Below are 13,927 nucleotides of genomic sequence, written 5' to 3' on the forward strand. Positions count from 1 at the left end.
GTCTATTTATAGTGAAATGGGTCACACTTCAGTTTACTTCCCAATTAGGACAGTGACTAAAAACATTGAGTACCGTTATTGAGCAGTACAGTCGGGCACAGAAATTCGTCTGATATTTCACCTCTATTGATTTTCATTTTCCTCTACTGGCTAATAACTTATGCCATGAGGGGAGTGTCATGTTTCTCTGTCCATAGTAGATTCTCTTTAATATGATGCGACAGAGTGGACAGTAACTGACATGCACAAATGTGCAAAGAAAACGCAGTTGAATAGTAGACAAACCTTTTTCCCCCCTGTACGTAATGTGCCAGCATTCTGCTGGCACATTACGTACCTCGGAGTGTAAAGAACTGAACCAGACATATGCCTGCCAGATAAAGATGTCACAGAGTTCGCTACTGCTAGAAGGCTGGCATTGATAATCTGTTAACTTATTACATGAAGAATATGCTCTCATTATTTCTGATTTCATCTGTTCGCATAGTTATTACAGTTGGTCATTGATGTCTGTGGTTTGTTAAGAAAAAAAAAATGCCCTTTGTCATTTTTCTTTATCATCAAGACTTAATTAACCCCTTCATCCTGAAAATACCTTTTCTATTTCATTCTCCATCATCATCATCATCATCAAGGGGAGGCAATTGCCATGGGGCACAGAGCCTCACTCACTCTTCGACTCAAGCCACGTGGGTTCCTTCGTGCAACCCTCCAGGCAGCGACTCTTTCCCTTCTAAGTATCTCGACATGAATGATCAGTCCTCTTCAGACATGAGTTCCGTGGCCTCTCCCTTCGTCTCCTTCACCGCGGGTTAACTCTCTCAGGGATCAACCTGTGGGCAGGGTCAGCCTCAGGAAAACGGGCCACGTGCTCTTATAAGTGGAGCTGACACTGATGTATTATGTGGGTAATATGCCTCGACTCAGTCTCAAGGAGTAGTTGCTCGTTACATACCCGGTCATACCGGAGATATCCCATGATCCTGAAAAGGCACTTAGTACCAAAGGAGTCAATTGGTTGCTTCAGGTCACTGTTTAATTTCTGTCTCACAGCCATGGAGTGTGATGGGGAGCACTAGTGCGTTGAAGGTGCACATTATTGTCCTTCTACATATATAACGGCAACGTCAAATACCCGAGTTGAATTCATTCATAACTCTGTAGGCCGTACTGATGCGACTAGAAATCTCATTATCTGAATTACCTGTTTTATTTACCATAAATGAATATAGATAGATGAATCTTTCCAAACTTCTTCATTCATACCACAAGCTTGGACAGACTGAACTCTTCACCCAACAAGACACCAAATGCCTGGACGTTAGTCATGGCTAATGAGACATTTAATCCCAAAGGCTTCGTATTCTCGTAAATTCCTCGAGGGCACTCAGTAGTATCTCCAGCGACTCCGACAGGATAACTGTACCATCAGTAGTCGAGGTCAGTAACCCTGAAACTGCTAACTGATACTCCACAGTAACATCAACCCACAACCAAGTAAAGTATCCAATCCATGCCCGTGTTGAAAGGCGTGGGATCAAGGATACATCCCTATCTTACGCCAGTACTTACAGCTTAGAAGTCAGATGTTCCATCCATCCCCAAACTTGACAGCATTTTCAGTGTTTGAGTACAGGCCAGCAATCAGTTGGATTATCCCTGCTGGGATTCCACTGAGTCACAGGAGTTCTCATAGCACCTCCCGATTTCCTGAGTCAGATCGGCTTCATGAGATCAGCATAGATGGCAAGCAGACCTTGTCGATTCTCAAGGTGGTGTTCCAAGAGCACTCGAAGAGCTAGGATGCAGTCGACTTTATACTTCTTGGGTGTCAATCCGGATTGCTCAGGCCTCTGAAACTTTAACAAATGGTCCCGGATATGCATCAAGTGAATGTGAGCAAGAACTTTGCCTGGCATACTGAGCACAGTAATACCAAGGTAGTTACTACACTCACGCTGGTCTCCTTTCCCTTTCCAGATAAGGATGACCAAATCCTTAATCCAGTTAGATGGAATGATGCCAGTCTGCCATGTGGCTTCTATGACTACATAAATTATAATACCCCGATAATGGCTTCGCCCCCGGCTTTGATAAATTAAACTGTGATGCCACAAACACGTGCTTCTATACCACCTTTCAACCTGTCCATTGCCTTCTTGATTTCCTCTAGGGGTACAGAATCATCAAGTGGTGAGAGATAAGTCAGTGATTGTATAGCAGTTGATGGAGCCTCTCCACTGGGAGGTTCAGCCATATACAGTTGCTCAAAGTACTCAGCCCAACGAGCCCATTGTGCATACACCCCCAACACTAGCCGTCCATCTGCTTTCCGAATTGTTAACCTGAGACTCGGGTCTGGAGCGGAGCTTCTTCTGGGCTCAGTAAGCAGGTCAAAGGTTACTTGCATGAAAACCACCTTTTACCTCCTTCTCAATTTCCTTGACATACCTCTCCTTGTCCTCTCTCAGCTAAACTCATGCTCGTCGAGGCAGAAGTATATGCTACTCCTGATCCCCAGCCATTCTGGCAGCATGGCTTCCTTTACTTGTGGCCAATGCCCCTTGTGAGACAAAGACCCTCCTTAATCTCTGGCGCTCTTCAACGCACTCACCGACTATTGCCAGGGTAGCACGTTTCAAGGTATTCCTTCATTCAACCGAGTTCTCAACAGTACTTTACTTCACACTGATCTGAGACTGTTACTATATGCTCATAAGTATACTCGGCATCCCTGAGTTTCTCAAGCTGGAACTGTGTTTGGTAGTATCTTGAGCTTCTTTCAGTTTTTATTTGTACCCAAGGAGTAGCAACAAGAAGCCTGCAATCAGTAGCAAAGAACTCTGCACACCTGAAAACCCTGCATTTCTGAAGGACCCTCTAGTGGGTGCTTACAAGGATGTGGTTAGACTCTTTTGCAACCCCTCCGGTATTGGAATATCAAGTACAGCGTTGAAGATCTGGTCACTGAAACCAGGATCCAGCAATTCTCAACTTATGGGACACTGTAAAATCTAGAACGTAAGATCTATTGGAATTCGTGGTTCTAGAGACACAGAGACCTAAACATTCTTCCAAACCTTCCCTGTCAGTGCCAGAAACCACACTGAAGTCACCCAGAAACAAATGGGACTGTTCCACAACTGACACAAGTTCAACTCAGAACAGCTCATCTCAGTTGGAGCAAACACGAAAGTAAGAGAGGTGAGGGCCAAGGAGTGCTTCAACCTCACTAGCATTATATGCCCATCAACTGGAGTAACCCTGTCGACACAAGAGACTAGGTGATCAGCATTTGCCACAGCAACACCTCTAATCTCGCCCCCATCATCACAGCCAGACCAGTAGTGTGTATAACCATTGCTACTGATCTCGCCTTGTCCGGTTCACATCGCTTCATGCAGTGTAGCAATGCCTACTTCCAATCACCCCTACTTTTGTGACAACAAAGGCAGTTGATTATCCTTTGAAAGGCTTAGAAGATTCCAAGCCCCCACTTGAAGTACCTTCTGAAGGGCGCATGTGCCCTCTGCATCACTGTGACGCTAGTCAAGTACACGACTAGGGCTAGGAGTCCCCCACCCCGATCTTTCGGCTGCTTGGGTCCAGTAGGTTTTACCCAGCAACCATCATAATTGGTTCCAGCCTGGCACCTGAGGAGGGGACCCTCCGGGAAAACTGAATCAGGATCAGATAACACACGCTGATCCAGAGGTTCCTCTTTTTAAGTCAAGTGAGATGTAAGTTTTTACAGGGTGGGGACAAACCTCTCATGTCAGGGAAGGACTTATCATTAGCCTATGGACTGCCAACCAAGGCTATCGAACTCCACTCACCCTGTAAAATGGCCATTGGGTTAAGTAGCTCATCTGCCCTTTGACAAGTCATGTTTTTATTCCTGCTGGTTGTTTAACCACCCTCCTCACTGGCCAGTGGAGTTGCCGGTTTCCGACTGAAACGGGTAGTACTGGATTATATATTGTCAGAAGCAGAACAGTGTCTGATCTGACCTGAAACTTGTTACCTACTAACCATTTGTTTCAGTTTAACAGAGACGTCTGGCAGCGAAGAAGTTGAGGAAATCATCAACTAACCCCTCCAGTTCCAAAAGTGGATAATATCTCACAATCATCCGAAGATAGCAATAAAATGTCACTAGAGTGAGGAGTTCAAAAAACCCATGTCTCCTCTCCCTAGTCATGACGACTTCTGCACATTCCGCCACCCACCTAACTCGCTCAATCTACCCCGTCACGAGAGATAGGTCTGATATGTGTAGGTATGTCACCTCAGAGTTGTTTGCACACCATATCAGATTTAAGAAGTCATATTTAAGTAACCTTTCCACATGTCTGCTTAGCATATTATGTACTTTGGTGTAGACATTAGCAGTGATATGGAACCGCGACTAATTTGGGTTCGGTTCCTGTAACAGTATGCCGGTTCCGGAACCGGTTCCTATAACAGGAGAAACTCAGCAAGGAATGTACGATAAGGGGATATTTTTTACAACCAAATAATAATAAATTAAAATAAAGTACCTGAAAGTTCAAGCCACTGAAACAGAAGAAAAACAGCAAGCAACAGCAGCAGTCCTGCTCAGTCTGTGGCTGGAGGGTACCTGGCTCAACCTTGTGATGTGTGGAGTCACGAGTGGGCTGTGGAGACGAGCAGGATGATTCACATTCGCGTATGATACACGTTTAGGACAGGGAGGGTAACATCATATGTGGTCGACTCTGTCACTCTACCCATCCTTAATTCATTGTCAACTGATTCGTGTGTGGTGAGAGAGAGAGAGAGAGAGAGAGAGAGAGAGAGAGAGAGAGAGAGAGAGAGTAATATCATACTGGGGTTCTGTTTCGAGTTGACGAAGCAATTTCTAGTTTTTAAATTTTGTGGATGCTCCTCTGTAATGTAAAAAAAAATAATGATAACCAGAACCGGAACCGCCAAAAATCTACCGATTCCGGTTCCGGATTCAGCACCACAAAAATATGCCGGTTCCAGAGGTTCCGGCTTCAGCTCCTCTTAAATATGCCGGTTCCAGGGGTTCCGGGTTCAGATTCGGGTTCAGTTCTGCATGTCTGGATGTTAGGACTGAAATGGGAAACATTTTCGAATGAGCGAAATGTATGTTTAAACATGGTTAATCACTAAGGATTCTGTTGGTATTATGAGCATGGCTTAATTATTTTCCTTAGTGTGAATTGGGCTAACACACCTGCACTTGCCTGTGGAGAGTGAATATAGTGTATCTTAATATATTTTTTACCACCAGGAAATCGCCAACGAGTACCTGAACAACATGGATATCCTGCTGAAGAATATCCTGGACGCGGAGACACACGAACTCTTCCAGCGAAAACTGCGGGACTGGACGCTGATGAAGGACCCCAATTTCAGGTGGTGCAACAAGGTAAGTCCCTCCCCTCTCACATTCCTCATTCAGTTTTCTGCCTCCCCTACGTGCCTCATTCACCCACTTACCTCACGTACTTGCTTGACACATCCAATTGTCTCACCTACTTGTCTCACTTACCCACCTGTCTTACTCACCAACCGCACTCACTTGCCCTATTCACCTGCCACTTGTCTTACTCACCTGCTTTACTCATTCACCTGCCTCAACAAACTACCTGGCCCACCAGGCTTCCCTACCTGCCTCACTCACCTGCATCACTCATTCATCTGCCTCGCTCACCAAACTCATCAATCTACTTTACCCACTCCCTCCCACCCACCAGTCTCACTCACTCACCAGTCTCACTCACCTGCCTCACCCCCCAGTCTCGCCCACCAGTCTCACCCACCTGCCTTACCCCCCAGTCTCTCCCACCAGTCTCACCCACCAGTCTCGCCCACCAGTCTCACCCACCAGTCTTACCCACAAGTCTCGCCTACCAGTCTCGCCTACCAGTCTCACCCACCTGCCTCACACACCAGTCTCACCCACCAGTCTCACCCACCAGTCTCACCCACCAGTCTAACCCACCAGTCTCAACCACCAGTCTAACCCACGTCCCTCACCCACCAGTCTCACCCACCAGTCTCACCCACCTGCCTCACCCTCCAGTCTAACCCACCAGTCTCACCCACCAGTCTCTCCCATCAGTCTCACCCACCAGTCTCACCCATCTGCCTCACCCACCAGTCTCACCCATCTGCCTCACCCACCAGTCTCACCCACCTGCCTCACCCACCTGCCTCACCCACCAGTCTCACCCACCAGTCTCACCCACCAGTCTCACCCACCAGTCTCACCCACCAGTCTCACCCACCAGTCTCACCCACCAGTCTAACCCACCAGTCTCACCCACCAGTCTATCCCACATCCCTCACCCACCAGTCTAACCCACCTGCCTCACCCACTTGCCTCACCTACCAGTCTCACCCACCAGTTCTCACTCACCAGTCTCACCCACCTGCCTCACCCACCAGTCTCGCCCACCAGTCTCACCCACCAGTCTCAACCACCTGCCTCACCCACCAGTCTCACCCATGTGCCTCACCCATGTGCCTCACCCACTTGCCTCACCCACCAGTCTCACCCACCAGTATCATTCACGCTCCTCACTACCTTCCTCACTCAGTTCCCTCACTCGCCTGCCTCACTTACCTTATTTTTATTTTATATTCTGTTGCTCCCTTTCCAGCGTAACCGACAAGTAGAACATCCAGACATTCTTCTCGACAGCCACGCAACCATGGCTTTGTAATTAGGTCTCTTTTTTCAGTCGTAGGCTTGAATAGAGTGGAGCTGAGACAACTACTATTTCTAAAAGGTCATGTGGGCCGAGTTTGCTACCAATTACACCACTCAGCTCCTCTTTCCTTTCCCTGAAAATCTTGTCAACATTTCATTACTTGCACCACAACACACCAATAACCGTATTATTTGAACGTGTACGATGTCTTCTAACAACTTTTCCTTTGTTAATTATTATGTATTTTAATCATCAACCACTTTGGCACAAAGACGTACACTTTATTTCCACTTGCGACTACCATAGGATATTAAAGTCTTGGAGACACAGTGGCAGGGAAGGAATTAATCAGGGTCCTTCTCCCCCCCCCCCGCCATATATTTTGAAACCGGTCCTCTAAATTAAACCAAATTGTTTGTGACTGGTGAGAATATGATACAAAATACGTCGGCGTAGCGGATGGGTTAATACGTTTCTTTGTGTTATTTGTATAGTTTTTTTTTTTTTTCAGTCTCAGCAAAGGTTATGCAAGTGGCATACAGAAGAATCTCAGCACTCCATATCTATATGTGAACTGGTGGGGAAGGAGTGTTAAGGGTGCCTCCTACTCCACAAGAATACGGGCTTATGTATTTGAGAGTGGCCCCTCCTCCTCTTCCTCCTCCTTCTTGTGGAACGACTTTGATTTAAACTTTCCCCACAACCACACCTTCCGACCCAACGCGCCCATCATCACAAGGCGTACTAATCCCTGTCTTAGCCTACCATCCCCCACCGTACCAGCTTTCTATGCCTACTCCTCTTCGACCATCTTATCGTTATGGCTCTCCCAACATATGTTCTTAAATATTCTCTTTTGCACGAACTATTTCCAGTGTGCTGTGCGTGTATCCTATGGTTTACAAAGGCTGCAACATTTCTAACTTTTTATTATTGCTACTTCATCAAATTATAAACCCATGGTGTTTTTTTTTAATATTTTGTTTACTTTCCTTTATTTTTAATTGCTTCTTTGAATCTTTTCCACTCTTCCGAATTAGAGGGAAACTCGATTAGGATGCTGAAATGGTGGATGTTTTGCTAATTTCTTTTTTCTTCCTATGCTTTGTGTCACTAACTCATATTTTCAAGTGGGAACCAAGGTTGGGATAATGATGACGGTGTTGGTGATGGCCATGTTATTGATGATAATGATCATGGTGTTTATGCGATGACCATGATGATGATGATGATGATGATGATAATATAACCCCCCCTCTCCCCCCAGTGCTCCTCCGGCTTCATCGCCAACCCGAGGGCAAGGAAGCTCATCTGCCCCGACTGCAAGGACGTGACGTGTGCCCAGTGCCGCGCCTCCGTGAGTACAGCAATGCCACATGTTTGGGGCAATTCTTGTTGGCTTCGGAAACTTCAGGAACTATTCTTGAGAAGACTCTTTGCCGACTTAGGAGGCTTCAGGCTATATTCTCGGCGGCTTAGGAAACTTGTCGTTAGTTTAGATTTTTGCTGGCTTAGGAGACTTCAAGATGTCGGCTTGGGAGACTTCAGGCTGTCTCTCGGCCACTTAGGAGACTTTTTGTTGTCTTAAAAGACTTTTAGTTGGCTTAGGAAACATCGAGTTGCACTCCTGTCGGCTTAGGGAACTTCCTTCTTGCTTAAGATACTTTAGATTTTATTTTCTTTGGGTTAGGAGGCTGCTGTACAAGGTTCAGTGATTCAGTATGGTTCATTAACAAGATATGTGGCAGCCTGGGGATACACCTGCGTTTGACAGTCAGAAAACGAAGTTATTGTAGTTTCATTTCTTTCTTCAGTATCTGTTTTTCAGATTAGAGAATTTGAAAATAACTGGTCAGGTTAATAAGGAAATTTTCCGAGGTTAATATTTATAGCCCGCCTAGCGAGGTGATAATGTAATTCCCTGCGTGTGTGTGTGTGTGTGTGTGTGTGTGTGTGTGTGTGTGTGTGTGTGTGTGTGTGTGTGTGTGTGTGTGTTCCCAAAATATCTCAAAATCAAGTGGGCAAATTGTATCCAAATTTTCTGGGCAGTATCCTAGGATATATGGCCTGTTTGTTAATAATTTTGGTGAAGCTGCGATGATATGCCTCTGATTATCAGAGGAAGTTGCAAGAAAAAAAAATACTATACCTTTTTCTTTTAGCTTACTATTATTCACCATTTTCTATCATACCCTCAACGAGGAGAATAACTATATACAGTACAGGGTAACGATTAGAAATTCTTCAAAGGCCTGTTATACCCAATGACCTTCATCAACATAATACCCCTGACTTCAGGCTTCTGAACGAAAGCGTGATTGCCAACTTAGTATGAGTAAACTGCGAAATCCTAAGACTTTTCTTCTTTTCTATTTTGGCGAAGCTGCGATGATATGTCTCCGATTGCCAGAGGATTACTGATCCAGTTTATTTTAGTGATGGCGGGTGGTACTCATTCGTGGGCGAATGCATTGGCTTTGACTGGATTTATTTTATTTAATAAGTCATAAGTCATAGCTTAAATATTCCTTTGAATTATTTAACCTTGTTATATTTTCCCCATGGGAGGAAATATGACAGAGGTGGGAACAAAGACGGTTTTGTGGATTACAGGATAGCATTTGATTTGTGACTTGGTGTTTAGTCACCAGAAGGTATCCGTATACCAAGTGAGTGGATAGTGGTTGCACCCACCTACAACAATACCCATATTGCTAAAAGTAACGGATTTTGAGTACCCTATTGATATTATACTTTTCCAGCATTCAGTAGCATTTCATTTCCCTGTTTTCTCTCCACATAATCATAAAGCTTTCACACAAAATAAAGAAGTGGATAATAAATGAATATGCATTTAAGTTTCGTCAAAAATATTTATACTACTGAGGGGATGTAGCCTATCCAGGTTCAGGTATGTGAACCTCTGTTTCATGAAGCATTCTTTGACTACTGTACCGGGCAGTGTTCGTTTTCCTGGCCTTTCTCCAGCTCTATCTTCGACTTCTCTTTCGCTAAGAGGGTAAAGTAACGCTGCTTGTGACTGTACTGGAACATCGATTAATGGGTCTGTTTTGATAACCAATTCATTGCGATTACTCCTTTTTATTCTTACTTTTTATTCAGCTGATGGGAAACCTGCCTAGCTGGAAAAGTATCCTCCCTTAACCTTAGCAATATTGTGTGGTTGTAGCAAGAATATAAATGATGTTGCTGTACCTGACAACTGATTATAAAAAGAGTTGTTTAAGCTTTTTTTTCGTCATGGGCGCACTTGGGTGCTGTATTCAGGTTCAACCCAGACCATTTCATTCAGGTGAGAAAAAATAATGCATTGCAAAGGTTAATCAGACTTTTAAATCATTTCACTATTAGAATTTCCTTCAGCTGGGCAAAATCGTCTTGTGACACTCCGAATAAAACAACACAGTGGCTGCATGGAAGAGTACTGGACTAATGTTCACTGCTTATCTCTTCGGCAGTGGGAGGCGACGCACGAGGGCATCTCCTGCGAGGCGTTTGCGCAGTGGAAGGCCGACAATGACGCAGAGGTGGCCGCGCAGGGGGTCGCTCGGCACCTGGCGGAGTGTGGCATCACCTGTCCCAAGTGCAAGTTAGTATATACACGCACACACACACACACACACACACACACACACACACACACAGAAAGAGAGAGAGAGAGAGAGAGGATGCACCACACTTTCAGCACACGTAATACATTTGATTCTTGGCAAGGAGGACCCTGGTCCAGCCCAACTTGGAGGGGCGCCGTCTACTGCTTGTGGTTAGCCGCTCCCTACATTTTTTTTTTTTTCTCTCTAATGGAAATGACTCTCCGGTGGTCAGTTCCATGCTTCTCATACTAGCCGGAGACATTGAGAGCATTCCTAGGTCCCAAACACGGTACAGTCACGGGTACTAATTTCTGCTCAGGGGTTACCCCTTCCTTCCCCCCTCTACCCTGGACAGAGGGAAGGGGGGAATCGCGAACAAGTCTACCCCACCTTCTGCCCCCAACTCCCCCACCCTCCACCTCCAGCTGCCAGTTACTGATTAGACGCAAATTTTCTCATGTCCTGTAAACATGACTAAACTGTCGTCGCACACGCTTTCAACAGCCAAGATTTGGACTATATTTTTAGAACAAATTATTACCGTATTGAACTGCATTCTCAAATTGAAAATATTCACCATCATTGTAATCCAGTGTCGTCCGTTGCACAATTCTGGGTTCCAGTGCTTACCTTTTCACTTCCCCCAGCTGTCTCTCTCTCTCTCTCTCTCTCTCTCTCTCTCTCTCTGAATTTACTTTTCCCACTCACTCTTTCTTTTTAAATTTATATAACTTTCTCTTTGCTTCTCTCCCCCTTCTCTCTCGTTCTTTGTCTTAAGTCTTCCCCGCCTCTCACCCCTCCCTTCCCCCCACCTTAGGGCTGATCTGCAGTCAGTTATACCGTCACCGCTTCTTCGTATATCATGTGCAGGCAACATTTATCACACACACTTAGGTCAGATGTATGGAAAGCTAATTTGTTTTTATATATAATTGTATTTCTCATTATGTGCCAAGTTCAAATAGAGAACACCAGACCAATATTCGTAATTTTTATTAGAGTGACCGTTCCACTTCACATAGCTGGGTAGCTGGGCTTATAAACTGCACACACACACACACACACACACACACACACACACACACACACACACACACACACACACACACACACACACACACACACACACACACACACACACACACACACACACACACACACACACACACACACACACACACACACACACACACACACACACACACACACACACACACACACACACACACACACACACACACACACACACACACACACACACACACACACACACACACACACACACACACACACACACACACACACACACACACACACACACACACACACACACACACACACACACACACACACACACACACACACACACACACACACACACACACACACACACACACACACACACACACACACACACACACACACACACACACACACACGACTTAAATTTTGCACTGACAGTGTGGCGACTACAAATATAGTCATTCTAACAACTGGATCTGCTGGCTGCAAACCTTCCCTGTCCCAGTCAAACTCCTCATTCAATAACCGGTTATTGAATGAGGAGTTTGACTGGGACAGGGAAGGTTTGCAGCCAGCAGATCCAGTTGTTAGAATGACTATATTTGTAGTCGCCACACTGTCAGTGCAAAATTTAAGTCGTGTGTGTGTGTGTGTGTGTGTGTGTGTGTGTGTGTGTGTGTGTGTGTGTGTGTGTGTGTGTGTGTGTGTGTGTGTGTGTGTGTGTGTGTGTGTGTGTGTGTGTGTGTGTGTGTGTGTGTGTGTGTGTGTGTGTGTGTGTGTGTGTGTGTGTGTGTGTGTGTGTGTGTGTGTGTGTGTGTGTGTGTGTGTGTGTGTGTGTGTGTGTGTGTGTGTGTGTGTGTGTGTGTGTGTGTGTGTGTGTGTGTGTGTGTGTGTGTGTGTGTGTGTGTGTGTGTGTGTGTGTGTGTGTGTGTGTGTGTGTGTGTGTGTGTGTGTGTGTGTGTGTGTGTGTGTGTGTGTGTGTGTGTGTGTGTGTGTGTGTGTGTGTGTGTGTGTGCAGTTTATAAGCCCAGCTACCCAGCTATGTGAAGTGGAACGGTCACTCTAATAAAAATTACGAATATTGGTCTGGTGTTCTCTATTTGAACTTGGCACATAATGAGAAATACAATTATATATAAAAACAAATTAGCTTTCCATACATCTGACCTAAGTGTGTGTGATAAATGTTGCCTGCACATGATATACGAAGAAGCGGTGACGGTATAACTGACTGCAGATCAGCCCTAAGGTGGGGGGAAGGGAGGGGTGAGAGGCGGGGAAGACTTAAGACAAAGAACGAGAGAGAAGGGGGAGAGAAGCAAAGAGAAAGTTATATAAATTTAAAAAGAAAGAGTGAGTGGGAAAAGTAAATTCAGAGAGAGAGAGAGAGAGAGAGAGAGAGAGAGAGACAGCTGGGGGAAGTGAAAAGGTAAGCACTGGAACCCAGAATTGTGCAACGGACGACACTGGATTACAATGATGGTGAATATTTTCAATTTGAGAATGCAGTTCAATACGGTAATAATTTGTTCTAAAAATATAGTCCAAATCTTGGCTGTTGAAAGCGTGTGCGACGACAGTTTAGTCATGTTTACAGGACATGAGAAAATTTGCGTCTAATCAGTAACTGGCAGCTGGAGGTGGAGGGTGGGGGAGTTGGGGGCAGAAGGTGGGGTAGACTTGTTCGCGATTCTCCCCTTCCCTCTGTCCAGGGTAGAGGGGGGAAGGAAATGGTAACCCCTGAGCAGAAATTAGTACGCGTGACTGTACATAAAGCCTTTTTGCTCCCTACACATCACAAGCACAAGAAATACACGTGGATCTGTTCAGTGCAGCTCATGCAGAGAATGGATCCTCTTTACATGCATTACATTAAAAAACGCCACAACACATTAGTGCGTGACAGCTGTAACACATCCACAAACACTCCTTCTGTAACAACAAACACAGCTGCCCCCACCTCCTCCAACAGCCTTCCCAATCGCACAACCACACACATCACAACTGGTCACACTCATTACATCTACAAGACAGACACACACCAAACACACTCTGTCTCAAACACACATAAAAGTACTACAGCTAAATGTTGACAGCCTTCACCAAAAAAAAAAAAAAAAAAATCAGAAATAGTAGAAATAGAACAATTTCCTCACTACCACGACATACTTATACCACGTCTGCACTACTTATTCTTTCGAACAGAATTGAGGGCCGTGGAGAAAGACTCATTACATGCATTGCATACATTCGCCCATCAGTTCTTTACAAAGACACAACACTAACACAATCACTTTTCCACAACAGCACAGCACTGGAAAAACAGTCACTCAGTGTCAAATCTGGTCACAAAAAAAGAAATGAAAAAATTGTACATTTACACTTCCCCTGACATTTGCCACGTTGTGCCAGGGCAGTACAACTCTCATCTCCCTCTAACACACACGCGAAAAGTAACTCTCTCCTTGCTGGGGACTTTAACGCTAAAAACACTGGTGTGAACACAACCAAAGCAACTGCCGAGGCCTCGATTGCTTAACAACTCAACAGCATGTACTTTCTCAGTGACACCTCACAATACAC

At 45.2% G+C, this 13,927-nt stretch overlaps 1 protein-coding gene across 1 annotated transcript in view; it reads left to right on the plus strand.

Moving 5' to 3' along the window:
* The window catches only part of LUBEL (Linear Ubiquitin E3 ligase), a 310,315-nt gene that overhangs the window by 249,438 nt on the left and 46,950 nt on the right, over positions 1-13,927 (plus strand). Inside the window, exons 30-32 of the mRNA XM_080270475.1 lie at positions 5,282-5,419; positions 7,975-8,064; positions 10,187-10,317. Of these exons, the coding sequence (XP_080126601.1) occupies positions 5,282-5,419; positions 7,975-8,064; positions 10,187-10,317 (359 nt within the window). The remainder of the gene's footprint in view (positions 1-5,281; positions 5,420-7,974; positions 8,065-10,186; positions 10,318-13,927) is intronic.

This window comes from Coenobita brevimanus, chromosome 5, assembly GCF_032717465.1.
Source record: "Coenobita brevimanus isolate Jiangsu-jjx chromosome 5, ASM3271746v2, whole genome shotgun sequence".
Taxonomy (NCBI): domain Eukaryota; kingdom Metazoa; phylum Arthropoda; class Malacostraca; order Decapoda; family Coenobitidae; genus Coenobita; species Coenobita brevimanus.